Here is a 27,667-nt window from a genome sequence, read left to right as displayed (position 1 = left end):
CCAAATCAGACTGCGTTTGTCCAAGGCAGGTTGTTGATTGAGAATACTCTGCTCGCTTCTGAGATTGTCCAAGGTTACCATAGGAGGGGAGGACAAAAGAGGATCACTATCAAGGTAGACATTGCAAAAGCTTTCGATACTGTTAGATGGGAGTTTCTTTTCGCTTGCTTGAGGAGCTACAACATTCCGGAGGCGCTGATTCGTTGGTTGGAGGCTTGCGTGTGCACTCCTTCTTTCTCGGTGGCTTTCAATGGGTCTACTTATGGTTATTTTAAAGGGAAAAGAGGTCTAAGGCAAGGAGATCCTCTCTCCCCTTACCTCTTTGTTCTGGTGATGAATTGCCTCTCACTTGCTCTGGAAAGAGCAGCGGCAACTGGATCGTTTCAGTACCACCCTCGCTGTGAAAAAACCAAACTTACTCATCTCTCATTCGCTGACGACCTTCTCATTTTCTCTGATGGTTCTCTCTCCTCAATCCAGGCCATTATTGGTGTGTTAAAAGATTTTGAGGAACGTTCTGGGCTAGCGATCAGTCTTCAAAAAACTTCGTTTTTTGCTGCTGGTTTATCCGACGCAGAGGTGGAGGACATCAAGACTCATACGGGACTTTCATCTGGAGTGCTTCCTATCCGATATCTAGGAGTCCCTTTGCACACAAAAAAGATCTCACTATCTCAGTGTGCTCCCTTGCTCCAGTCGATTAAAACAAAGTTGCGTTCCTGGACAGTAAAGAAGTTAACCTACGCTGGAAGACTGCAATTGGTCACCTCTGTCATCAATGGTATCACAAACTTCTGGACAAGTTCCTTTATCATCCCAAAGGCTGTTATACGTGAAATCGATTCATTATGTACTAAATTCCTTTGGAAAGGAGATATCACTGCCACTGCAACTGCAAAGGTTGCATGGGAAACTTGCTGCCTAGCGAAAGATAAAGGAGGCTTATCTCTGAGAAATTTAGAGGCTTGGAATAGGGCTTGTGCTCTGAAAATGATTTGGTTGCTGTTCTTCTCCAAACAATCAATCTGGTCTTCATGGTTCAGAGCTGAAATACTAGAAGGTGATATTGAATTGTTCTGGGTGATCAATACAAGGCAAAAACACTCTTGGCTAGTGAACAAACTACTTGATGCTAGGGAACTCATCTACCCTTGGATTAGGAAGAATGTTCAAAACGGAGAAACGTCATACTTCTGGTCTACGAACTGGTCTCCGTATGGAAAGTTGTCTGACTATCTTCAAACGTCTACCGTGGTGCGCTTCCCGGTTAACAGAAATGCTACCATTGCTGAACTTTGGGAGAATGGTGCTTGGGTCGTCCCAAACGCACGCTAGGACAGACAACTGCAGGTACTTTCTCATCTATCCACTTTGACTCTTAATGATCATGAGGATGAACTTGAATGGTGGCCTGGAAATCAGAAAGAAATCAGGTTCCATACAGGATCGATCTATAAACTGCTCTGTCCCTCTTCCCCAACGGTTCCCTGGCACAAGGAGGTATGGTTCTCTGGAGGTATCCCAAAACATATGTTCTTAACCTGGCTGATGGTTAAAAATAGGTGCCCCACTCGTGATAGAATTCTTAGTTGGGGACTGCAAACAGACCCAAAATGCCTCTACTGCAATGTTGGAGATGAGTCAATTACACATTGCTTTTTTGAATGCAACTTCACATGGGAAATTTGGAACATTATCGCAGCAAAGTGCGGATTCTCTTCTTCTAGACAGTGGCAACCACTACTACTTCAGTTTCAACAACATCCACCAAACAAGGTCCTCAAGACTCTGCTTCTCTTGTGCTGGCAAGCGACTCTTTATACTCTTTGGACAGAGAGGAACAACCGACTACACAACGCCCATTTCTCATCATCAGATGAGTTGGTAAGACAGATCAAACTAACTGTTAAAAACAGAGGTTCCAGTTTAAGGATTGACAGACCCAAGTTCTCATCTTCTCTTCTCCAGCTTTGGTTTGCAACCTGACTACTCCTCCACTTAAAATTAATTCTGGTTCAAGTTTGTATCTTTTGGATATGTAAGGTCACTTGGCCTACTGTGTTTAAACACTGTAAAACTTTTGATTTCTCTTACAATTTAAATAGAATATCCTTTTACAAAAAAAAAAAAAAAACATGCATTAAACTCTTTTCGTTTCATTTTAAGCATTGTTTTAGATTTGTGTATACATATTAAAAATATACATTTAATTTTACAATTAATAAAAATTTATTACATATACATATAACCATATTTCAACTATTAAAATAGAAAACAAAATAAATAAACTTTACATTAAAATTCTAAGGTGATATTTATTTTGTAACAAAAGTTTTAACGTACAACAACACTTAATATGGAAACTGATGGAGAAACAAACAAACAAAACAAAATATCAAAAATATTACTGATATGATGCATGGGCTTTAAATTAATAGGCTGGCCCATTTTGAAAATATGCCATTATCGCTTTCAAAAAGGTCCATGGCCTTATGCAGTTTTTTGTCTGATGGATTGGTCTAGTGAAAGTCCATCACAGAGATTGCAGGCTTGCAGCCACTAGTGGTCTCCAGTGACGTAACTCGTAAAACACTTTTGTGATCTTAGCATGCTCACTACATCCAGTTGTTAACGGTTGCTACATATTCGCCTGCTTATTGATTAGGAAGTTAGCAAAGGTATGCTCCCAGTTTAACCGTTAATAGGCAAATAATACGTATTCTCAAAGCAAGAAACGTTATTAAGCCAAAAATAATGTATATCAAAAGTCTCCGCATTGTTCAGGGACAAAAAAAGATTTAAAGATTGAAAAACTCAGCAAGCAAGTAAACAGAGAGGAAAGCTTTTAAGGAGACAAGAGATCTTTAACGTTGGTTATGAATTTGAGAGATGAATCTTGATAGCTTTTCAACGGACACCCAATCCTTGAATTGTTGCAGCAGATGCTGATGATGCCTGAGAACCTTCCTCGGTTACCTTGTTCGATTCGATTGTGCTTATGACATTTCCAATGTTATCCTAGCACATAACAAGAACAAACAAAGGAATCAGGTTCAAGAGATGTTTTGTTATGAAGAAGATGTGAAGTTTTCGTATTTACCCGCCATGTCGCGAGCTTCGTTCGAAGTGACTGCCATTGCTTTGACCCGAACTCACGCTCGGAACATCGGCTGGAAGATATGAAACATACTATCAAACAATGAATATGCATGCATACATAGACTTATCTTGTAAGTAAGAGAGTTTCAACTGATGCAACTTGCCTGACAATGACAACTTGGTTCATCTGATCCATCTTACAATCGATCAGCTTAGCAGTGATTGCCTTAACGATCCATAGTTCAACCTCCTCTTCCTTCACCTGAACACACAGTAAACAGTAAGCAACTGAAAAACATAACCAATATTTCAGAGTTCCTGAGTTAACTACCTGTAGAGTGTCTTTAATTGAGGTGTAAGGTATTTTGCCGGATTCATCTGAAGCTAAGTCCACCAGTGACAACAATCTCATCTTCGTTACACATTCTTCATCGACAAGTCCTAAGAAACACCATATATAGAAATGTAGGATTCTTCAGGACATTGTTTTTACGGAAAAAGCAGTAAACGGGTTTACAATTTAGTACCATAGGTTTGCAGACACTCTGCATTTGCAGCTTGGAATTCCATGTAAGCATTCAGCCTCTGAGTAAGAAAGATCTTAAGTAGCTGGTAAACGGTTGCATACTTAGCATCTTTCTCCAACTGTGCTACGGCTGGCAAGTCCAACAAATCACACTGCAATTACAAAGAATCATTGATGAAATATACGAGGAGAATCTTACACATCCCACTAAAGTCATGCTTTTATGAATACCTGGAAGATGCTGGAAGCCTTGACAAATTCAATAACTGCACGCACAGCCTCCTCCTTAGCTTCATCCAGAGCATCCTCATTGGAGAAAGACGCTAGATACTTCGTCAAGAACTTGAGGGATTCTTTCACCAAGCTGGACAAAATCATGAGGGTATTGTTATAACCTAAAAGGAAACCAGGGCGAGAAGGTTATGTTACAGTACCTCTTGTTCTCTCTCAGAACGTTAGCAATAGCAAGGAAGAGCTGCCTCTGATCTTTAGTGTCGAGGCTCCACTCTTTCAAGAAGCTATCAATCTTCTCAAAAGAAGGAACTACGTACTCAGCAACCTTCCCTTCAACAGCCAGTGTTAGAGCTTTCATGTACACTTGGAAACGAGCATACGGGTGGTCCACAAGGTTATAGAGATTGAAGAGGCTAAACAAAAGACAAATAACCAAAACAGTAAGACATATGTAATTCACAAGTAAAACATGTTAACATATTAAGAATCATACATCTTCAAACGGAGTGAAGCTTTGTCACTCGGTTTCTGAACAACCTTAGAGGAGATAGCTTTCACCATTTCAAGAACATCCTCGGGGCTATTCGCATTCTTGACAAGGCTGCAAATGATGGTGTAGGTGCACTCAAGATCTGAATCAAAAGATACAAAACAACACCTAATGATGAGATGATGATGAACATACAAAAAGGATGAGCATAGTGCTATAACAGAGAACACAACAAACCTTTCTCAGAGATCTTGGAAGAAACCAATTCAGCTGAAGCTACCATTAACGAAGCTAACTCCAACCACTTTCCTGCTACAATAGACTCCTCAGCCTCCCTACATAGCCTGGTGATCTCTGGCTCTGCAGCCTAGAAGAGTAGCTCAATTAGACTAATCTTAGACGGTTGAATTTGTCTTATGCATTAGAATCATGAACGATTTACAAACTATTCTAGTCTATCACTCATCGGTTAACAATCAGATCTTAAATTGAAATGGCTTATAATGGTACCTCGGGACCAGCATCAGCCCAAGCGAGCTGGGAAGTGAATCGGACGACGGCGAGAAACGGATCTTCTTCGGAAGTGGGAACAATCGTCGTCATAGCTTAGCTCGAAGCTCTTCTCTCGGCGGCGCTGATGAACAAAAAACTCGAAACTATAACTTCTTCCCACCAGCCGAGCAGAGAAAAGAGACGAGAGAGAAAAAGAGAAACCCTAATTAACATTTTATCTTTTCCGGTTATGTTAAACCGAAACCGGACCGGGTTCATAAAAAATTAACGGTTTTAGCAACGGACGGTTAGCTAACCAATAGGAAAATCCAACGGCCAGGATTGAGTGTTATGACTTATGAGTGAAACACATACACGACAAGTAGATGGTGAAAATGCTATGATGATTCAATGCCTTTTGCTGAGCATTGTTTTGTTTCATTATGATTATTTTGTTTGTTTGTTTATTTCTTGAAATTCTTAGGAAAAAAATAAACACAACGTTTTAAGATGTCTACAAGCACACAAGAACAGATCAAACTCAAACATTGCCCTCCAACACAATGAATCACACAATGTTTTAATTGATGGAGGGGATGATATAGCCACACATTTTTTTATGATTTACAAATCGGAAAGCCAGACAAAGCAAACTTCATTTCTTTGCAGATTCAGCAGAAGAACTTGGTCCACCAAAGAGATAGCCAAGAGAAGATCCTCCACCAGGAGCAGCATGAACCTTAGTAGACGGCCTCTCCTGTTGTCAACCAACAACAACACACACACATTTTTTGCTTTTTTATCAGTTTCCAAATAAAAAGATTCAATTTTTCAATCTGAAAATGTAACAAAGTCTATTCCTTTTACCGTGAGGAAGTTTCCACAGTTTTGGCCTTCTGATCTGAAGTAATTATTAGGACTTCCTCTAACACCTGCAGGTATCTTCTTATTCTCAGTGACCGTGGTCGTCGTGGTCGTCACCGGTCTCCCTCCGGTTCCGTCTGTGGTAGTTGTGGTGGTCGTCGTCGTTGTGGTCCCCATTGTTGCCGCAACGGCGGAAGGAGACTCGCCGGAACCAAAGAGGTAATCGAGAGAGCTTTGGTTAACACCATTGTTCACTCCTCTTGCTTTACCCATCGAGAGAGATCTGAAGATTTGAATATGTTTCCAAGTTTGTTTCAGTCAGATCGGATGCTTAGATGAGAAGAGAGATCTAAATAGTATTGTAATTGAGACATTAAAGACATGTGCGTATTGAGACAGATCAAAAAGGATTGGTCTTTTACCTCTTTTGTAGTTCGTAGTGTCTTCTTCTATGATTGGCTGCAAATCTAGGAAGAGAAGCAACAGATGGAATAATGGATGTGCACAGTGAGAAATGGAAAAGAAAAAGTCATCCATAATGGGCTTTATGGGCCTTATTTTGGGCTTTTGTTAAAAGAAGCCTCTATTATTTATCAAAGGCTTTGAAAGTCTGGTGGTTTACGGACTACGTTACCATTTATCAAAGCTCACAGCATGTTCATTGAAATTAAGTTAAGAGATTATGTTAAGAAACATCTAAAATTAGTTTTCCATTGGTAGTTTCTTTTTTAAAAAAATGCCAAAAGTGGATTTGTATCAAAAGAATGCCAAGTCTCAAACTGCAAAACAGATCCAACCATATCAGACTATTGATTCCATTTTTAGAACAGATAATACACTGAGACTAACAATTCTCTTACAGCGTTTAAGAAGAAGTGACTAATACGCTTTGGTGATCCAGGAACTAAAATAGGATCCCATACTCTCTCCAACCTATGATCAACCAAGAAAGCAAGGTTTAGACAGAACATGTGAGATGATTGATAAATAATTACTAACAAAGTTGAACTCTTACATGTAATGCAGGCGCTCAAAACCAGTACTTAATCCTAAACCAGAAAGACCAAGACTTTGAAGACCATTGGGAGTGAGGATGCCTCCTGATGGCAGAGGTACATAAAGACAGAGAAACAGAGACAAGTAAGTAACTTAAAATAAAGTGGTCAATGGATTTGCTGGAGCCATTGATATAGCATTTGCTAACGCACATCCTATGTTTTGAAGCTCTCTGCAGTTTCTCAGGTTTGCTCTCCGTAGAATCTCTTTGTATTATCTCAGTTTTTCCCTTCTTTGAAGTTGTGTGCAACCATCTTAACACACAAACAGTAATCAGCCAATCCACATTCTTAACATGTTGAAACTTGAATCCTTTGAATGGAGTGTGTTGCAGAACAAGAGTATCTCTGTCTGTGACTTGTTCCAACACCATTAGAACCATACAACCATGTAATTTCTTTCCATAAAAGTCTTCCAACAGAATCTGGAAAGGAACTCCTCTTCCCAAAGTTGTTTTTATATATTTGAACCATGCTTCATTCTCTGTGCAATCATCTTTAAGGCTATGTCCTGAGAACGTCAAACAACTTCCAAACTGTTCCTCTGGATTTATTTTGAACTTGAATCGCCGAGACTTTGACCACTTTTGCTTCCTCCTGGTTTTCTGGCATCCTTCTCGATGAGACAAAGTTTCTTCTTTCAGCTGAGTGTGGTGCTTCTCATTCTTGCACAGCTCGTCTAAATCTCTTTCAAGATCAGATGCAAACTCTTTCATATTATCAACTACAAACTTGTCACACTCTGTTTATGTACAGATCCAGAGCCCTTTATCGGAGTTAACTACGGTCTAGTCGCCGACAACCTCTCTCCGCTTTCTGAAACCGCCAAGCTCCTCCAATCCAGAAGGTAAGACTCTACGGCGCGCCGATCCCGCCATCATCAAAGCCTTAGTCGAGGCTACGTCCGACAAATCTTCGGGGAAGATACAACCCAAATCTGATGTCGAGTTGAACTTTTGTTTTGCTCCAAAAAAAAACTATCCAATGCCCATTCAACACGCGTCCAGAAGAGACAAATCCTCTCATACCCCTATATCTCATAACACAATCTCAAAAGGACCCTTTTGTTCTTTTAATTTTATATGTCAAACGAAAAATCATAAAATTAAAATGGAAACGTTAATATTTTTTATTTGATTTATACAATTTGATAAAAATATTTCAAAAATTCAAAAACGTTGTTTTCCATATTTTCGAAAAAATCATCAAAATATGATTAAAAACGATTTTAAAATATTTTTTTTTGAATTTGAAAGGTATAGAATTTAAATATTTGCCCATGGGTTCACTAATCCATAGGGGGGTTAGGGTTTAGTTTTGATGACCGGGAAGGATTTGATTTGGGAGTTTGGATTTTGATCAAAAAAAGAATTATGAAATAGGGGCATAGGAGACTCTAGGAGTCTATAGGAGATTTCGCATTTCACATTTGGGGCACGCCAGAAGTTGGCTCCATCCAGAAGAACCGTTCCTTCAAGTGCTTAAGACCATGATTAACCTCAGTCTCTTAACTCGGGTTCTTAGCTTCGGATAAGAGACGGTTTTTAGCTTCGGATAAGAGACGGTTCTTAACTTTTCTTAGAACCGTCTTTTAAATATGAGATATAAGATTCATCTCTTAGCCGAAAAGTGTAAAAAAAAATGTCAAATCATGAATTAAGAACCCCGGCTAAGAGACCGGAATTAATCATGCCCTAATTAAGAGCCGCGTTTTAATTTAATTGCCATTTTTCATTTATTTTAATTACTCATTTATATCAAGAACCACCCTTAAGAGCTTCCAATAAACATGCTCGCACTTGTTACCTAAGAGCAAAAACAACCCTAGAACTCTTAATGAGTTCTTAATTAATTTTTAATTAATAGATTTAGGTTAAGAAGTTTTGTTAAGAAACTTTTCGTTTTAATGACTTTAATGGTAGGTTCTTAATTTGGGGTTTTTAAGAATTTTTTTTAATTAAAGATAAAATTTATTTATTAAATAAAACATATTAAAATACAACATTTTAAACATAGATTTATACATTTTAGTACGCTAGTGGGGTTCTTCTGAACTTCAGTTGTATGAACCCATGACTTAGGATGATCATCATCAGAATATATGTACCATCATCATCATCATTCGTCAACTTCTTTAAAGATTTTATTTGATTTTGGAATATGGCAATGACGACATGTGAACATAAGAAGAAAAAAAGCAATATGGCTTTGAATCTCTCTTTTACTTTTCATTTTGAGCTTCGTCACATAAATCTTCTTGCATGAATGACCTTAAAATTATTCCAAAGTAGATGATCTCATGGAATAAGGGGGAAGATATGATTCCAGTATTTCTTAGAACTTTAGCATATCGTTTTTCTTTTTGGTGCTGAAGTATGTTCAGTGTTGTATTGAACAAACCAAAGGGAGGTTTTTTTTTTTGTAACTTGTAACAATGAGCTATTTAACATGGGTCGCACCATGTGATTATATCAAAAGAAAAATCAAACATTATAAATAATAGCAATTAATAATAATAATAAAAATAATAATAATGTTGAAATGGGCTCATTTTGAATATTAACATAGAAAATAAACATTTTCTTGGCGGAGAAAGATACTTGCATGGTTTCCATGCCTCACCTTTCGCAGTTGTACGCCCATTATGTAAAAGTGATTGTGCATTTTCTTTTTCATATTATTAAGGTTCCATATCCTTTTTCGCATGTGTTAAACAAAATGTATTTTCTCCAAAGAATCTAACAAACTCCAAGGTACATGAACTTGTGAGCTTTAGTTATGGTTTAGATACCGACTGAAAACATGTATCTTGAAAGATTTAGTTACGAAGTACGAAGTAATGGATGCCATGGGGAATATCAAAGTGATAATCAGATATTACGTCGTACTAATTAATTTACCAAAAAAATAGGTTAGTCATCTTTTTCATAAAAAATGCTTTAACAATAATCATTGAATAAATTTTACATTTTTGTTTTTTAATGTTAACCAAGATCATCGTCATGTTTAAGTCTGATCGATAAGCGATGACCATAAAAAGGGACTGATACTGGAACTTTTTAATTATATTTTGTCTTCCGTAATCTCAGATCCGTCGCATGTGACATTGAATTACAATAGATATTATAATCTATGTTACATGGAAACGGAAGCGGGTACGTGGAAGCGGAAGCGTAAGGAAGCGCAGAAGCGAGATTTTTAAAAATATTAGGAAGCGGGTACGTGTTGGAAGCGTATATCCATATATAAATATAAATATATATGTATATATATATAATTTTTTAAAAAAATTAGTTCTAAAAATTATATGATTTAAATTTGAAATAAAGCATTTATTCATTTATAATAATTTTGAAATGATTTTATATTAAAACTTTAAAAATACACATGAATTAAGTTTACAAAAAAATATTATATTAATTATTTTCAATACTTCATAAATAATTGACAAAATATATTTCAATATGTGCTATATCTTTAATAAAAAATCTCAATGCATAAAGATAATTTATAGTATTATTTTTTGTATATTTATAACTGAATATTCAGTACTATTATTATTTTTTATTTTATATAGATTAAAACTATGGTTTTATATTTTATTGATATACATTGCATTTTTTTTTAAAACGGAAGCATGATTCCAAAACAGAATCGTAAGCTTCCAACATGTTTTTAAAGAGAATATTTTAGAAACGTTTTGGAATCGAGATTCCGCAAGCTTCCACAAGGTTCCGATTCCGATTCCGGTTTTGAAGCGGGAAGCGGACGTCCGATGAAGTTTCCGTGCAACGTAGATTATAATCATGATGAAGAAAGGAATCTTGACTTAGCTTATCGTTTACTTAACTATCTAAATGATAAGAGATGTATAGTTTCAAAAACATATTTCACCGTTTTATACGAATACTACACCGTTCTATACGAATACTAATAGGAAATACTCCTTTAAGCTTGTACATTATTAAAAAAAAACTACTAAAAATAATTATATTCATATATTGATGACTATACGCCAAATGATGTCGTCAAATATGAAGGCATAGCCAAAAACAAGTACTAATAAATTCACATAGAATTGTGATTCGTTAGGTTTGTCCCAACAAAAAAAAAAAGAATTGTGATTCGTTAGGTTCTTTATAAATATTTGTCAAGAACTTCAATTAGTAATTGTAGATAAGTGATAAAAGAACTATTCATTCCTTTCCCATACGATAAAAAGTTAACTCATGCATGAACATTTAAAGGAGAGAAACCCTACATAAATTAATGCTGAAACTAAACAAATGTTAGATGGGTGGGTGATGACGGGTGGGATCATGTGCCAATAATTGAACTAAATGAACTGAACTCTGAAACTTAACGTAAAAGGATATACACTGATCTTTTAAATTGACTAGGAACATTGCCATCGCGCACGCGCGGATTTGTGGACAGAGTTATTGTTTTATCTCAATATTTGCTAAGGTTATTGTAGTTGTGAATTTTGCGTTTTGAGTTGTTTTTCAAGTTTTTTTTATTGTTATAGGATTAGAGTTGTGATGATGAACTGTGTATGCATTGTTCTCCACTTATGAAAAATTAAACTGTGTTAGTAATGTGATTGATATAGTTCGTGTTGTTGTTTGCTGTGTCACTGAAACTTATTGTTTGTTTGTCTTTTTAATTTGTTTCTTGTATTGTTGAGATTATATAAATTATATTAAAGTTGTTGAGAGTACCTTTTGTTTCTAGATATTTTTTCTCCAGTTTAGCTGTGTAAGTTGTGTGTATTAAGTAATAATTTTTATTATCTTTATTATGTTTGTTATATGTTTTTATTTTATTTTTAAAACAAATACATGAAGACTTATAGAAATAACTATAAAATGAGTGACAGTTCTGAGTATCTGGGCTTTAATGAGTTTTAAACGAATTTATGTAATTCTCATAAGAAGACAATAGCATTGATCTGCTGACATTGGACATGTAAGCTATTTTTATAAGACAAGAGGAGTGAGCAGGTGGAGATGTTGTTGCCGCATTTGTGTCTGTCGGGATTGACTCTTGTATCTCATGTTGTGGCTGTGTTTGTTTATCTTTTATTTGATGGGTAATATGTAAACAAAAATCATTATTAGTTGTATTTATCAGAGTTCATAACTTACCCTGTCTTTTTTGTTTAGGTAATTTCACTGATCTTGGTTGCCGTCTTCGTCTTCTTCGTTGTGAAAGTAAGTTTGTAAATTGTTAAATAGCTGGCCGTGTAGTTTTTATTTATTTAGCTGACTCGATGTATGTGTCGTTGAGTTTTAGTTGAGGTGATTGGTTTGGTATATTTGTTTTGAAGTTTATTTCTAAGATTAGACAAAAAAAAAGAGGTGATCATTAATGATTCGTCTTTTTTGGAATTCTAGATTTTGGTGTTTTGATTGTTTGAGTTGTTGTGGTTTCTTTTAAACTGTAAAATAAAAGTTTGTGTAAAATTAGTTTGATAAGTAAGAGAGATAAATTGACGACCACAAAATTTGGGTAGGTTTTGATTATTGATGTTAGCACAATATAGATAATAATATAAAGAGAATTGTGTGTTGATTGTTTTTTACGGATCAATGAGAAGACAGATAATGACTCGAGTTGTTTCTTTGCTAATGTCAGAGCTTTGGATAGAACAGATTTGGCCAACCACATCTGCGAGTTTAAATATCAGTTATAATAATGAAACATATTATAAACTCAGATGCAATATGATAATATACCTGGGAGTTCTAGGTTTGTGTCCGCAATCACTTGGAAATCGTCAAACAGTCTAATTATGATTGGAGATTGATCTCAGGAGTACCCGTGATGACTTCATCAATAATAGTTGGTGAGATGAAACAAATGAGGAATGGATGATGAATTATCTTGTACATGCTTGAGCACCTATCAACCTCAAAACAATCGACTTTCATAATGGAACCGGCTTTCAAAGATGGCATGTAATGATTAGCACGTTCGGCGGGAATAAACTCATGAATCACAGAATCTGCAAATAATATTATTTAACAAAGAATCAGAAAATTAATTAAAAACAATTTTATTAAATAAGTGTGATAAATCGAAGATTAACTTACTTTTTCATCAAGGAAGGGAATCATGATTCCCATAAACTCACTGTCTTTCTTGAAGTTCAGGGAATCCCATAAGCGAGGAGGTTAGAGGCTATGCTCTGACTACTACGACCCACACGGAGACCCGCTAGGATCCTTCAACGACTCATCTACATTCTTTGGGCATCAAAACACTCCTTGGGGCACAGAGTTCATCATGAAACTCCCTCCAACACCTGATAAGGACTAATGCATGGAAATGCAACCTAAACATGTGTAAATGCTATTTCAAAAGACCAATGAGCACAAGAAAGGATAATTAAAACAATGTAAATATGCAAGATATCAGGAGATGAAGAGTTCACCGGTGAAAAAATAGATTACGAACAGACACACAGTGCAACTCTGTAACTCAGACTTGTCTGAGACAATGATTAAAAGAACCCTAACTCGTGTTAAACGAAGACAGTTTACAACATGGAAAAATTATAATTGTTGTTTTTTACATATAACGTGATGAACTTCATTTAAAAATGAAACTCATAATACACTTGTAAGGCCGGCCCACGGAAAAAACCGAAGAATCAATGAGTTTTGTGGAGATGCAGATTGGGTTCATCAAAGATGAAAATCATACATATATGGTTTACATAAAGGCTACAGATCAGGAACATTTAAGATCAATAGATTTAAGATGGGGAGATGAAGAGTTCGCCGGTGAAAAAATAGATTACGAACAGACACACGGTGCAACTCTGTAACTCAGACTTGTCTGAGACAATGATGAAAAGAACCCTAACTCGTGTTAAACGAAAACAGTTTACAATATGGAAAAACTATAATTGTTGTTTTTTTCATATAACGTGATGAACCTCAATTTAAAATGAAACTCATAATACACTTGTAGGGCCGGCCCACAGAGAAAACCGAAGAAGAAAAGGTTTCCGACCTTCATAAATATATATTAGTTTCGGCCATCAATGTACAAAGTATCCTTTAGTTTAGTGGTATAAATGTTGGTGTTTATATCTCAATAACCCGGGTTTGAGCCACAGGCTTGACACTTTTTTTACTCTTTTTAAAAGTGGGATCCACCAAAATGTTAACGTGTCGCTTCAGAAAAGATGAAACTGTACTATTATATTATAGATTTTCAATAAATGACTTTTTATAAAACATTTTTTCTTTAAATTAGTTATTTGTTGAATTGTAGTTAGATAGATAGTTAATAATTTAATATTTATCAGTCTCATAGAGATGCATATTTTTGTAAAAAAAAATCTTATCAACTGACAATGATTAATTATACACTTTAAAAATATTAATTTTTTTAATTTTTATTACTTTACAGTTATGAAATAGATAATAACAAAATATGCATTTATAAATAAAATAAAATATATTTAATTAATATGTGTGAAAATTTAAAATTTGTAATATTTGAAATAGGGGAAATAATATTTTATTTAAAATTTTATTTATTTTACGAATTTAGTAGTTTTGATATTTTTATTTATTTCATAAAAATAGCAGTTTTGTGTTGTTAATGTAAAATTCGAATATCATAATTTTTATATTGTAATTCTATTTTTAAAATAAAGTGAAAATTTCAAAATTACAATTTATGGATGGAGGAATTGAAGTATATAAAAGATAAATATACTTTTTATACTTTTAATCTATATTAACAGTTCTAAAATGTTACTTACAAAAAAATTGAGAGTGAAGCATGTCATTTATTTTTCTTCGATTACGAAATTATAGATTATAATTTCTTCTTATGGAGTTGGTATTTCATATACTCTAGCTTACTTAGCAAATAAAGTATGTTATATGACTGATGAAAACCGTTCATTTTAAGATAATATTTGCCATATAAGTTTTCCTTAGGTAATTACTTGATTATCTCATTTATCCAAATTAGTTAACAATTCAACATTCTGACAACACTGTCTTTTTGCGTTGTTGTTTTAATGCATAGATGAAATTTTATACACATGTTAATCATAGTATCATCACTCTTTCTTTTCTCTCTGCATTGATCGAACCCAAGAGGTGGAGCTGAGCCCACAAACCAAAAAAAAACCTTTATACAACCTAACATATTATCATCAATGAAAAATCTCTCATCAGTATATAAGTCGTTTCTCTCTCTATGCGACTCCAAAGCGATTAGGGTTTTTTGCTTTAATCTGCCGCTGTCGGTGTGGCCTCTCGCCCACCGGTGAGAACCTCTTCTGTCTCCCTCCTCTTCCTTTCTTCCATGGGTTTGATGCCAGTCTTTCGGGGTTCAGAGTCATTGTTGCTCCTTCCCCCACCTCCTGAACCACCGCCATTTGTTTTTCTCTAGATCTACTCGCTGTGGTCTCTGCTCCCGACCATCCTGATCCTCTCGACGCTTCTTTCACTCTCGTCGCACTGGATCTGTCCTCTTTCCCCTGCCATTGTTTCACCTTAGCAGCTGCGAGGTCTCCTCTTCATTGTACAACAACATCCGACTCAGTCTGTTTGCTGATTGTTTCTCTTGGAGTGAACCTTGTCAAGCCTCTGCTTCTCTCTACCGATGGTTATAGGTTTCAGATCTATAATTTCATATGGGAAAAATTCGTTTTTTCTTCCTGTTCTTAGGCATAACTTGGAAAGGTATGACCCTTGTGATCCGTCTAGATGTTTCTATTTGGGATGAAACATACCTTAGATTTGGATTCCTTGTCCTCCATATAAGAAACTATTCACGACCATTACCTCAGTATGAGGACCTTATGCTTCTTGTTAGTCATTGTTTAACTCAGTACAAAGCTGTTAGGCACTTGGTTTGCCTTCCTTTACCTCGGTATGAGGTTCACTTACCTCAGTATGAGGTTCACTTACCTCGGCATGAGGTTGTTGTTCGAAATATCTTTTTAGGCTTATTACAATATATTTGTGTGTTGGTAGTCTTCTCTGATGTTTCAGGTCTACAACTCAAAAAGATAAGCGATGGATTTAAAAAAACCAACCTTGGCTTCGTAGTTTCAGACTTGTTTGTCTGGCCGTGGTGGTTCTTGCAACTCTACATCTCATTATGGTTGCAGATTTCCTCACAATTTCAAGGCTCATCAAGATGGTGCTTGATCATCTCTGTAGCCAAGTTTCTTGCTGCTCTCTATGCATTTGTTGCTGCAGTATGTTCGGGTAGCAGTTCACTGAACGTGTTCTCCAATTTCCGTGGCTTCATCTCACTCAATAGCACTCATGGTGTTTCACTTTTAAGTTGCTTGTGTGTTATGTTTGTTTTTGTCTATGTTTGTGTTATCTGCTTTGCTTTTGATGCAGCGGTTTATTTAGTTAATGTGGCTGTGTTATTGTGTCTGTTGAAAAGTTTCTCCATTGATGGAGTCTAAGTTTTATTAATGAAAGTTGGTTTGAACCAAAAAAAAATCTCTCACCAGTACACGATACATATGTATGCATATATAGTAGAGATATATATCAACTTGGAACAAAATTGATTATTCCCAAAATTGGTGGTTCCTCTTTAACTTTGTATCCACGTTCTCTCGTTCGTAACACACTGAAAAGTTGTTATCTTACGCTGTAGTCAGTTGTTAATCAAAAATTGCTACTAAGGCAAAAAAAAACTAAAATATCATGAAAACACATTTATAAACAGAAATATTGGAAATTTACAACAACAAAAAGAAGAAGAAGAAGAAGAAGTAGCGCGATTGATATTGATTGTTACAATATTTGAAACCAAAACTAATTAATACTGGCCAAGTTACAAAAAAAAAAAAAAAAACTAATTAATTAATACTCATGAATAAATAGTATATTCATTGGTACTTTCAGTGTCAAATCAATTAAATTTGTTTTCATGTGAGCTAAAGAAATTTCTTTTTAAAATAAAGAAAAATAAATTAAATAGATTAAGATGTCACGAGCCCCACCTTCATAGCACATTGTGGAACAAAGCACGTGATATGCCCACATGGTTCTGTGATTAGAACATCTAGGGACATAAACCCTCAAATCAAAGAAAACAAAAACTAAAAGACGACGACTTTAATATACCTCATTTTATACGCCATATTCTTAATACTTCACATCATCTTATGCTATGATTTTAAATAATAAGCAACAAACTGATTTGTTTTTTTTTTTTTTTTTTTGTAAAACTCAAACTGATTTGTTAATAACCAGAAAGCAATGAACTGTTGATAATACTTGTGGAAATGTCCACAAAACATAGATCTTTTCCCTTTTTTTTCAAAGTTGACATATAGATCATCATTCACTACATATACCTACGATTCATTAGTTCAATTCATCATTTTGCTCTACCAGTTTTACGTGCATATACATTATTATGCATCAGTCTCTCGGTAACTATTGAAATCTCTACATCAACAATAATATTATTTAAGATTCAAAAAAACAATAGTATTCCATATAAATTATCTTCAATCCGTAAATATTATCTTTGTTCCTCGGCAAAAACAATAAATAAGGACGAAAATCTATGGTTGAACAATTACCTGTAAGACCCACCAATCTCAGACCATGCAAGCTTTCGTCCAGTTCACCAATCCACTTCCTCTCATAATAATTTATTTTGATTTTATGCTGCCATTATAATAATTTCTCTTATCCTTTTAGATAAATAAATTTATTTCTTAAAATATGCTGTGTGTTTCTGACAAACTCCACATGCAGATGTCAAGGGCCACCAAGGCTTAGAATGACCCACCTTCATTATTTTGTTCACATGGATGTGTAAGGAAAAATCAGCTAATAATACATAAAATTATATATCTTTCATATTGTTATTACTAAAGCATCTCCAACCACTAACACTATTTTAATATCAAAACCACATTATTTTAGTGTAATTTCAACACTAAAGTCAAGATCTTTTCCAACCATAACACTAAACTTCACACTAAAACTATTTTATAATATTATATGTATTAAGTTTTTTATTTATTATTTATTTAATTGTATGTTTTAGTAATAAAATAAATAAATAGTGTTTCAGTAGGATGAATAGTGTTTTAGTGTGTTGAATAGTATCACACCAAATTTGATGTCAAATTTTAGTGTTGCACTAAAATGATGTGATTTTTGCAGTTCCATAAGAAAAGATTTGGTGTAAAAATCACACTAAAATAGTGTTTTGCAGTTGAATTGGAGATTTGGTGTAAGAGATCAAACAAAAATAGCATGTGGTGATTAAAATATAAAATGTTATCTGATATATCAGAAATTTCATGCTCTGAAAACATAGTTAACTACATATAACATAATAGTGAATAATATCAAGTCTAATTGATTAAAAATGTTCAATGACTGCTGAGATAGTTTTTTAAAATACATTTTTCATAATATTGAATTTTAACTAATATTGGATTATTATTATTAAACTATGCATCAACTAACTCTTTTTGTTTTCTGCTGAATATCGGCTAACTAATTTACACCAGCACATTAAGATGAATCAACAAACATACAAAGTGAACATAACATTGCATATAATATATCCAAAGTATAACCAAAATTTTTAGAACTTCAAAATCATTTACTTTCCTTTTTTTTTTGTATAATAAGTAAGCCTTATGCTCTCATGTGCATAACTTTCATCTTAAGAGATGAACCATATTCCTCTTCATGTGCCAAGCAGAATTTTTCAGAGCTCCTAAACAATAAAAGAATATAAGATTAGTAGGTATAATATACTAAAGAAATAAAGTTCTCACATGTCTAAACTTACGTGTGAACACATGTACATTCATTACATTATATATGGTTCAAAGGCTCAAAGCTCCCTTTGACAGTTGTATGTGCCTTTAAAGATAGAAACCTCTTTTTTTCTTCTGAACAACCGATAGAAACTCTTTCTTTTTCCCTTCCCTTCTTTCTTCTTCAAGGTAGCCTCCAAAGCAAAAAACGAAAGAAGCTAATCTGTTGTCTGGTCATAACTTCACAAGAAGCTATAGGTTGTCCTTAATGTTGGCTTCTTCTTGTCACTTTCTTCATTTCTTCTTCTCCTGAAACCCGAAAAAAAAACCGTTAAATCTATAACAGATTAAGAAGAAGAAGAAATTGGTAACTGCAAAAGCAGAGTATATGAAAGATTGTGAAATTTCGTTTTTATTTAGTTATCCTTTTTGAGAAGAAGAAGATATGTCTGCAAAACTTCTGTATAACTTGTCAGGTGAGAATCCAAATCTAAATAAACAGTTTGGATGCATGAATGGGATCCTTCAAGTGTTTTACCGGCAACATTATCCGGCGAGACCAGTCTCCGGCCATGTAGAAAAGTCTTTGCCTCCAGGTATCTTAAATTCTCTCTCTCTCTCTCTCTCTCTCTCTCTCTCTCTTACTAAATCTCAGTTTAATGTTTAGGACCACCAAAGAAACAGAGTAGTCTCACTTGGAACCAAAAACTACTGGTTCATAGCTAAGAACAAGGGTGCTCATTTTGCAGGAGAAAGAAAAGATCTCGTCAGTGAAATTAACATGGAAAGTGATAAAGAAACGGTAAGAATCTTAAACCCTTTTATTATTTTGTTTCATCTCTGAGAAAAAAAATAGCTAATAAAACAGAGACTTTAATGGGAATTGCAGGGGAGGATTACCAAGAAGAAGAAGAAGAAGTCTGCAGTGAAGGATAAGCATAGAGCCTCTTCTGAATCTTCTTCACGGCATTCGTTTTCCTCTTCTCCACGCTCCTCCAGCTTTTCTTCTGCAGAAGTCAGTACCGCAACTTCTCAATTCGATCAGCCTGGTGAGAATCTGACCAGAGAACAGCTCAATGCTGGACCGATGATGCCGTTTGATATAAAGGAGCTTGTGAAAGGCTCTATTAATAGAGAAGTGAGAACCAGACGTGACGAAACGACAGCAGCCTTCACTCAGCATCAGCAGCAGCAGCAGCCAAATTCAGCTAGAGCTAGCATGATGCTTCTCAAAGAAGCATCATTGAGATCACCATCTCGGAGTTCTAGTGAGTGGAATGAAGGTAGAGGAATGGCTGCTAGGCTCAGGGAGAGTCCTCGCTTTTCATATGATGAGAGGGAGATGAGAAACAAGACAGGCTCCAAGTTGAAAGAGACACCGAGGTTGTCATTGGATAGTAGATCAAGTTGTCCACCAGAGGAACCGGTAACAATGAGTCACAGGAGATCAAATTCAAGCGTGGTGGCCAAACTGATGGGACTTGAAGTCATTGCAGACAACTTCGATACCGAGCAGAGAAACGAGAACCGGTTTTGCGACTCCCCAAGGCCAATGTCCCGAGTAGAACCAACATCTCTAGGGAGATCTAGAAGCGTTGGCTCAATCAAGAAGCTACCTGCTGCTTCTAAGTTTCCATTGGAACCAGCTCCATGGAAGCAGATGAAAGCAGGAGACGCTGCATTGACGGTTTACGGCGAAATTCAGAAGAGGCTTACGCAGTTGGAGTTCAAAAAGGCGGGGAAAGATCTCAGAGCTCTTAAGCACATACTTGAGGCTATGGAGAAGACGCAGCAGTTGATGGATGGAAGCAAAGATAACACGAATCTGATGCAGAGAACTCAGCAGCCAGTTCCAGCTGCAACAAGTCCAGCCATGAACTTCAAACCTTCATCGATCGTTGTAATGAAACCTGCAGCTCCAGTTTCCACTTCACTGCCAACTGTCAATGTTGGCAACCCCAGACAAATTCGAAAAGTCACCTCGGGGAAGCAGAACGCGATGGATTTAACCCCAAGGCCAGGCCTCTACAAGGGCCAGCTAGATTCGACCAAGAGCACTAGCCCAAAAACATTGAGGTCGAGGCAAGCTTTGAGCCAACAGCAAAGCGTTAGCCCAAGAAGGCAGCCCAAAAAGCTCGGGTTTGAGAGGCAGTCACCACCCACTACTCCAAAATCAGAGCCAGGCAAGATCCAAAGGCAGCTCGGTAGACAGCAAATGGAGTCAGTCTCACCGAGAAGGAAACAGGGGATAAAACCTCGCAGTACTCTTCAGCAGCCTGATGAACGATTAGGCCATGCAAGCAGTGACTTGAGAAGTTTAAGAACTGACAGCAACATAAGCTTGAGATCAAATGTTGACGTCGAGGTTACAAGCAGACGCCAACCGGAGAGAAACTGTGACTTCCCAGAGCTGCACACCCCAAAACAAAGGGTACAAAAACGGATCTGTTTCTCTGACAAATCTTCCCTAATCCCTTCTCATTAGTATCATATAACTGAATCTCTTCTGTTAACTAACGCAGAGTCCAGACTTTGGAATCAAACAAGACAGACCATCTCTTAAACCTCTGAAAGTTACCGTTGAACAACCGAGCCCTGTTTCAGTTCTTGATGCAGCCTTCGATGAAGAGGATTCACCGTCCCCTGTGAGGAAGATATCTCTTAGTTTTAAAGGTGAGACACTTGCAAAAGAATAATCTTCAGACTGATTAGTGACCAATTCATATATCGCAGCAATTACAAGTTCATCAATTTCAATTAACTACATGGATTCACAAGGTTTTGGTTTGAGTGATGTTCTCTTTTTTTTTTCTTTGTTATCTTACCAGATGACGATGCTCTACGTGCTGAAGAACCTGTGTGGATAAAGAAGCCTGTGAGCATCTGCAGATCGATAATATTGCCTGAGAATAAACGGAACCCAACGCAGAAAGACTCTGATCTCCTCAAATGCTTCTCTGAAGAAGATGCAAGCGGCGACCACAAGTACATCTCGGAGATATTGTTGGCATCAGGGCTTCTAAGAGATCTTGAATACAGTATGATAAGCATTCAGCTGAACAAAGCACGTCTCCCCATCAACCCTGGACTCTTCTTCATCCTGGAACAGAACAAGGGCATGGGATTAAGACAACATCAGACAGAGATAATCAGGAGAAAACTCATCTTCGATACCGTTAATGAAATTCTAGCTCAGCGGTTCACTGCAGAAGGCTGTACCAAACCACGGCTAACTGCAAATCCAATTACAACAATGGAGAATATATCAAAAGGGGAGCAACTTCTGAAGACGCTATGTTTGGAGATTGATAGGCTACAAGAGAACAACTCACAGTGTGTCTTGGAGGACGACAAGGAGGACCTCACATGGAACGACCTGCAATGTCACGGCATGAACTTAAAGGCGTTTGAAGGTGAGACTCCAGGGATAGTGTTAGATATTGAGAGGATGATTTTCAGAGACTTGGTTAATGAAGTTTGCTTCTGTTAATTTTTATTGGTATCACTTAGAATTGTAAATGAATGAATCTTACAGAGGAAGAGAACCCTTGGTTTCTGGGTTTTCAACCCTTTTGCCTGTTCTCTTCCTACTTGTTTGTGTAACCAGCATATATATATATAGGTCTAATTAATAAATAACAAGTGCTAGAGCATATGAATTGGTCAATCATAATAACAAACTAAGTTAAAGGCCAAGCAATCTTCACTTTATTCTCAGGATGTAAAAGCTATTCTGTCTACAAATTGTAAAATGACAAAACCTATATAACAACATCTGGGCCGAGATTTGCCAAGTCAAATCTTTCACCATTTTCTTCGGTTTCTGACTTCTTCTCCCTCTTGACTTCACCTTCTTGAAACCACCGAAGTCCCTGGACGCTCCCCTTTATTGCCAAACACGAAGGTCTCTTTAAAGTCCCAATCTTGAAACACAACAAAGTTTGCTGTGGTCTTGCACCACCTTTCTTCTCTCCACCCTCTGATTCAGATAATTTGTTCTTGTTGTTGATATCATCACATGGAGTAGATGCCTCAAGAACTGGGATGTGACTGTTGTTGTTGCTTGTATGCTTATCAGGAACGTGATTGATGCCAACAACTTCATTTGAAAGCTCCAGAAGGCGGACCACAGGTGACACTTCATTCTCTACAAACCGAAGAGGTGCGGCAAGAAACGGATTACCTTCCATTTCTTCTTCTCCTTGTGTTGAATTTCGAGCACTCTTTGGAGATTTGAGTACTTCTAACCCACCACCATTGAAAGAATGCTGTATACTCGGTAAAGATGGCCCATTTCCTTCGATTGTGCCTACATTAGTTTCGGGAAATGCAGGAAGCCAAACAGGGATGTGTTCATATGGAGGTTCTGCTCCAACCTCGTAGAAACTAGGAGAATCTCTTTTCTCTTTATTAATTGGGAAACGGGGAAGAGCATAAACAAACGGCACCTCCTCCGCTTCTCCTGTATAACGAATAACATCCTTGACTATACCAGAATCACCAAGACAACAACACTCAATGTCTGAAACACCAGAACCAGATCCCAAATCCGTTAATGCCTGAACAATATCCAGAGAGTTACCCTCTACTCTACCGGCCACGTTAGCATAAAACTGAGCAGCCTTCCCAATGCTCTGGATATACTGAATCGCTACGCCGGTTAGCGTATCAAGAGCAGATTCTTGAAAAGAACTAAACCTAACCCCCTTCTGTGATTGCTGAGACACATTAACCTCTACACTCTCGCAAATCTGAGCCACTGCTATTCTCCCTAAAGCGTAAGCGAAATCACTGCCTTGAAAAAGCTCTCTCTTGCCGTGAGATTCTCTGCTCTGACTTCTTCCACCTTCCCCAACTCCATTGCTCATATTCAAACTTACAAGTTCACCCAACATAACATGTATAACCATTTCTTGAGTGAAAAACCAACTCATTTCACACAAAGTTCTTTACTTTGGCACCTAACAACAATAAGAGATGATAAACAATCAGACCCAATTATGAGTAATTGCCCAAAAAAAAAAAAAAACTAAGAATTGAACACATTTTCGAAACCCTAAGCTTATCGATCGGGTTCAATTGAGCGCATTAGAATGCAACAGACGACACTGGGAGAGAGTAAACCAATCCGGTTAAGGGAAGTAGAGTGCTTACCGGAGAGAAGCAACTTTCTCCATTGCAAATCTCTCTCAATTGACCAAAATTCACCGACGGAGACAAGCTTCGGCAGCTAACGGCGGCGAACTGAGTGAGGGGGGGGGGACCACTACCAAGGAACGAAATCAAAGGTGGGATTCGAATCGAATGCGATAGACTTAAAGAGAGAGAGCTCCAAAGGTTAAACACTCTTCTCGATCCAGCAGAGAGAAGATTTTGAAAGTTTTAGACTTTCGTTAACTTATAGTCCAACTGGTTTTTTATAGACGACACTAGCAAAAAAAAACAGTTAATCTTTGTTTTTTTAATTAAATTAACCCTCTTTCTTGCAAAACAATCGTGGAGATTAATTCATTATCCGAACTCTTTACTAGCACGTGTTCTAAAAGGGAGATAATATAATCACACTTCTCCATTAGAAGATCGGCGTACATACTCACCATCATATGGATGGCGTAGTATTATGGCAGCGAGACCTCTACTCATATTGGGTCTACGGAAGACAATTGGTACGGGATAAGATACGAGGGTTTGGAGTGAATTTTGGGTTCCAGATGAAGTGGCTCCACCACCTAGACCTGCTGACCATATTGTATACCGACTACCCCAACTCCTTGTTCAGTCCTTTATTAGGAATGATACCAATGAGTGGGATACACAGCTTTTACGGGGCTTTTTTCACCCAGATGATATCCCTTTGATACTTGGGCTGAAACCCTCTTGCTCTCGGGCTCCAGATGGATATGTTTGGAACCATACAAAATCAGGAGTTTATTCTGTTAAAACCGGATATGATCTACTCCGATCGACCAAGTTGAATCTTTCACAAGGAGTTATAGAACCAAGTATCACAGGCTTACAAAGCCATGTGTGGAAGATAAAGGCCCCGAGCAAGATGAAGCATTTTTTGTGGCAAGCTATCTCGGGCTGTGTGGCGACGGCAGAGAGGCTCATGTATAGACACCTGGGCACCGATAGGAGTTGTCCTAGATGTGCTGGTCCAGTGGAGTCGATTAATCATCTTCTTTTTGAATGCCCCCCAACCCTTCAGGTTTGGGCTTTATCGGACTATCCGTCCCTTACGGGTTACTTCCCGAGTACATCCATATATCAAAACATGAACTTCCTATTTTGGAAGAGAAAAGAGGTGGCTCCTTTGAGACCACAATTCGATACCTTCCCATGGATCTGTTGGTACATTTGGAAGGCGAAGAACGACAAACTCTTTAATGGGAAAGACGTATCCCCAATCGATATTCTTCAACACGCGTCTCTTGAGACAGAATGTTGGAGAAAAGGAAATGAAAAGGAGGAAGCAAGTGAGGATCAGGACGATTTTCCTACTACAAAGATTGAGACAGTGTCCCCTTGGATCCCCGGAATTCTTACATGTCAAATTGATGCATCATGGATCAATAATGGCAGCGTTAGTGGCTTAGGGTGGAGTCTTAAGGATCAAATGGGCTCAGAATACTTCGGATTAAGGGCGTGCCACAGGAGCCTCTCAGCTTTGCATCCTGAGATGAAATGTTTACTTTGGGCAGCCTCTTGTATGAGAAACAGAAGGATAACATAGATACGGTTCGAGACGGACTGCTCGGATTTAGTGGATATGACAGAAAACCCGATGGATTGGCCTGCATTTACGGCAGAGATCGAGGCTTTCCAGAGGCTACATGAGGATTTTGAAGATGTGAGTCTGTCTCATATTCCTCGGAGTCGGAATGGTCGGGCAGATGCGTTAGCAAAGAATGCAAGGACCAGAGGCTACTTGTTTTCCCATATAGATCAGACCCGGACAGATGGAGATGCTCTTAGGAGAATCGGTTCGTCTGTTCTCCACTTGATCTACCTTAGATGGATAGACGACAAAAAAAAAAAAAAATTAAATTAACCCTCTACTAATCGAATTATTTGATTTATTTCACAGGTTATACCGAAGATGTAATAATTAGAAAGTACACAAATTATTGCGGGAAATAATCATATATTTCTGTAACGAAAATTAATTAAGATCGGGAAATTTTTGAAATCCACATACATATATTTATAGTTTTCCTATAGTTTTATTTTTAAAAAAATGAAAATAGATTAATTTTGAGAGGGGCTCGTGCGCTTTGTAGCTTGTCGAACAAAATCACAATATAATGGGCCTTGAAGGTTACCCCCATTATCTAACGTAATGGCAACGGGGAGAATGCGTTTACTTAACATAACCAACAGCAGTCCAAAGTCCAAACTGTTTTCATTCTTACCAAAAAAAAAATTCTTTTGAAATAACTGTTATGAACAATGTGGATTGATAGTAACCAAATGGCCAAACCGTGGCCCATGGAGAGAGAGAGGATCGGCGGCCCAAAGGGAGAGAGAGTGGCCGACTTTAGTCTTAGGATAGTTTCCATTTATCTCTTCATGTTTATCTTTAAGAGGTTTTCTTTTTTCCTTTAGGATAATGATTTGTACATTTTCCTTTTATATGATTCTTGTAACCCCTATATAAGGGAACACTTTGATTGAGTAATAAGACACACACGATTTCCCCTATTGTTCACAACACGTTATCAGCACGATAGCCTCTGAACCCTGAGACCAAAATCGGAACCCAAAACCTAAACCCTAATCCTAACCCTGTTCTTAGTTCATCCAAGAACTCAGGAGATCCATCTTGAATCCCAAAGCTTCTCAGATCACGCTTCAGATCAGAAGAACCGCAATCCAGCTCGCGATCGAACCCGAAGTCCGCGACCGACCCGAGACGATCCGATCCCCGAACAGCTCGCAGCCGAGACGCATCCAGCCCGCGATCGACCCCATCCGTGACCCGATAGGAGGCAGCAGACGCCCGATCATCTCAGTTCGAAGTCTCATCCATTCTCAGGTGGTCCGGTTCTAAATCCCCTACGAAACAAAGGTATAAACATAATCTGAGAACCTAGAACAATAAGAACCCTAATTCCATCATTATGGAAACAATGTCTTGATGAAACCCTAAAAGAAACCCTAAGATTAAAATCGACAATCTCCTAAACTAGAAACATAAATCGATTCCAATTAGAACCTGATTGTATGTTGATTGATTAAATCTGAAACATGGCAAACCCTAATCAAGGAATCGAAAACCCTAAACCCTAAAAGAAGCTAGTGTCCGATTTTAATCTTGATCTTGATTGTTTTGATTTCTGATTTGATTTGAGGTTTAGGATTGATTAGATTGGTTGAATTAATCTAGCTGAACATACAAATACTTAAGGCCTTGAAACCTTAAACATAAGTTGATAGAATTTAAAGATTGAAAACCCTAGGGATCATAAGAATGCTTAAATCGTTTTGCATGAATCCGAACATGATATTGCATTCACAATTGATTAAAACAAGATCGGCCAGCATATAGATCACACGAGCTTAGGTTGGTTGCATTAGAAAACCTATAGGGCCGTGTGGCTCTTGATTGATAGCACCATGGTCGATTAGTATTGTTTGAACATCATAAATGCATAAGACGTGTTGTGGCCGAGCTTGCTTATATCTTGCGGCCACGTGATCACATTATGAATCTAAAATCTAGTATGATAATGTGAATCAGATGTCGAAAATAGCAAACAGAGACTACGCAGCCCTTAATCTCTCCGGAGACAATTACTTGCAGTGGGCGCTAGATACAAGGATTAGTCTAAAGTCCAAGGGACTCGGTGATACTATCATCAAGGACAACAATGAGAATGAAAAGAATAGATACAAGGCCATAAGCTTTATGCGCCATCATCTCATTGAAGGTCTTAAAGATCAGTACATGACGATTGAGAATCCACTGGATCTTTGGAATGCTTTAAAGCACATATATGATCACCAAAAGATGGTGTTGCTTCCAAAGGCAAGGCACGATTGGATGCATCTCAGATTCATGGACTTTAAGTCCGTGGATGAGTATAACTCAGCCTTGTTCAAAATCGTCTCAATACTAA

At 37.1% G+C, this 27,667-nt stretch overlaps 4 protein-coding genes across 6 annotated transcripts; 1 reads left to right on the top strand and 3 right to left on the bottom strand.

Moving 5' to 3' along the window:
- Nucleotides 1-2,717: 2,717 nt before the first annotated feature.
- On the bottom strand, nucleotides 2,718-5,047 carry LOC106328563 (eukaryotic translation initiation factor 3 subunit M-like). The gene is made up of 10 exons (XM_013767031.1): nucleotides 4,860-5,047; nucleotides 4,587-4,716; nucleotides 4,353-4,491; nucleotides 4,060-4,272; nucleotides 3,857-3,989; nucleotides 3,627-3,777; nucleotides 3,431-3,540; nucleotides 3,264-3,361; nucleotides 3,101-3,170; nucleotides 2,718-3,018 (listed from the first exon to the last, which is right to left on the bottom strand). Exons 1-10 carry the CDS (start codon nucleotides 4,950-4,952, stop codon nucleotides 2,908-2,910), a joined length of 1,248 nt encoding a protein of 415 aa, XP_013622485.1. The 5' UTR covers nucleotides 4,953-5,047; the 3' UTR covers nucleotides 2,718-2,907.
- Nucleotides 5,048-5,318: 271 nt separating this feature from the next.
- Nucleotides 5,319-6,268, bottom strand: LOC106328712 (protein SPIRAL1-like 3). Its single transcript, XM_013767207.1, has 3 exons — nucleotides 6,128-6,268; nucleotides 5,709-5,988; nucleotides 5,319-5,598 (listed from the first exon to the last, which is right to left on the bottom strand). Exons 2-3 carry the CDS (start codon nucleotides 5,976-5,978, stop codon nucleotides 5,497-5,499), a joined length of 372 nt encoding a protein of 123 aa, XP_013622661.1. The 5' UTR covers nucleotides 5,979-5,988; nucleotides 6,128-6,268; the 3' UTR covers nucleotides 5,319-5,496.
- A 12,376-nt stretch (nucleotides 6,269-18,644) lies between these two features.
- Nucleotides 18,645-22,187, top strand: LOC106334716 (protein LONGIFOLIA 2-like). Of its 3 annotated transcripts, none has more exons than XM_013773053.1 (6): nucleotides 18,656-18,806; nucleotides 19,025-19,144; nucleotides 19,298-19,350; nucleotides 19,438-20,979; nucleotides 21,071-21,221; nucleotides 21,377-22,187. In XM_013773053.1, the coding sequence occupies exons 2-6, from the start codon at nucleotides 19,060-19,062 to the stop codon at nucleotides 22,036-22,038; spliced, it is 2,493 nt and encodes an 830-aa protein (XP_013628507.1). In that variant the 5' UTR covers nucleotides 18,656-18,806; nucleotides 19,025-19,059; the 3' UTR covers nucleotides 22,039-22,187. The 3 variants fall into 3 exon arrangements, with proteins under 3 accessions (XP_013628505.1, XP_013628507.1, XP_013628506.1); XM_013773052.1 differs by having other exon boundaries at nucleotides 18,656-18,915; XM_013773051.1 differs by having other exon boundaries at nucleotides 18,645-19,144.
- Nucleotides 22,188-22,233: 46 nt separating this feature from the next.
- On the bottom strand, nucleotides 22,234-23,925 carry LOC106334717. The gene is made up of 2 exons (XM_013773054.1): nucleotides 23,703-23,925; nucleotides 22,234-23,509 (listed from the first exon to the last, which is right to left on the bottom strand). Exon 2 carries the CDS (start codon nucleotides 23,480-23,482, stop codon nucleotides 22,310-22,312), a length of 1,173 nt encoding a protein of 390 aa, XP_013628508.1. The 5' UTR covers nucleotides 23,483-23,509; nucleotides 23,703-23,925; the 3' UTR covers nucleotides 22,234-22,309.
- Between the last annotated feature and the right edge of the window lie 3,742 nt (nucleotides 23,926-27,667).

The sequence above is a fragment of the Brassica oleracea genome, chromosome C3 (genome assembly GCF_000695525.1).
Source record: "Brassica oleracea var. oleracea cultivar TO1000 chromosome C3, BOL, whole genome shotgun sequence".
NCBI classification, from domain to species: Eukaryota; Viridiplantae; Streptophyta; class Magnoliopsida; order Brassicales; family Brassicaceae; genus Brassica; species Brassica oleracea.
This window is presented reverse-complemented; position numbering and strand designations above follow the sequence as displayed.

Bases quoted from the DNA above. Each gene is read 5' to 3' on its own strand.
- LOC106328563 (XM_013767031.1), bottom strand. From the start codon at position 4,952: ATGACGACGATTGTTCCCACTTCCGAAGAAGATCCGTTTCTCGCCGTC. The intron at 4,273-4,352 runs GTATGATTCTTA...TCTTTTGTTTAG, and splicing joins GCTTCACTCCGTTTGAAGAT to CCTCTTCAATCTCTATAACC. The intron at 3,778-3,856 runs GTATTCATAAAA...TTGTAATTGCAG, and splicing joins AGGCTTCCAGCATCTTCCAG to TGTGATTTGTTGGACTTGCC.
- LOC106328712 (XM_013767207.1), bottom strand. From the start codon at position 5,978: ATGGGTAAAGCAAGAGGAGTGAACAATGGTGTTAACCAAAGCTCTCTC. The intron at 5,599-5,708 runs GTAAAAGGAATA...GGTTGACAACAG, and splicing joins ACTGTGGAAACTTCCTCACG to GAGAGGCCGTCTACTAAGGT.
- LOC106334716 (XM_013773051.1), top strand. From the start codon at position 18,994: ATGTCTGCAAAACTTCTGTATAACTTGTCAGGTGAGAATCCAAATCTA. The intron at 19,351-19,437 runs GTAAGAATCTTA...TGGGAATTGCAG, and splicing joins TGGAAAGTGATAAAGAAACG to GGGAGGATTACCAAGAAGAA. The intron at 20,980-21,070 runs GTACAAAAACGG...TAACTAACGCAG, and splicing joins TGCACACCCCAAAACAAAGG to AGTCCAGACTTTGGAATCAA.
- LOC106334717 (XM_013773054.1), bottom strand. From the start codon at position 23,482: ATGAGTTGGTTTTTCACTCAAGAAATGGTTATACATGTTATGTTGGGT.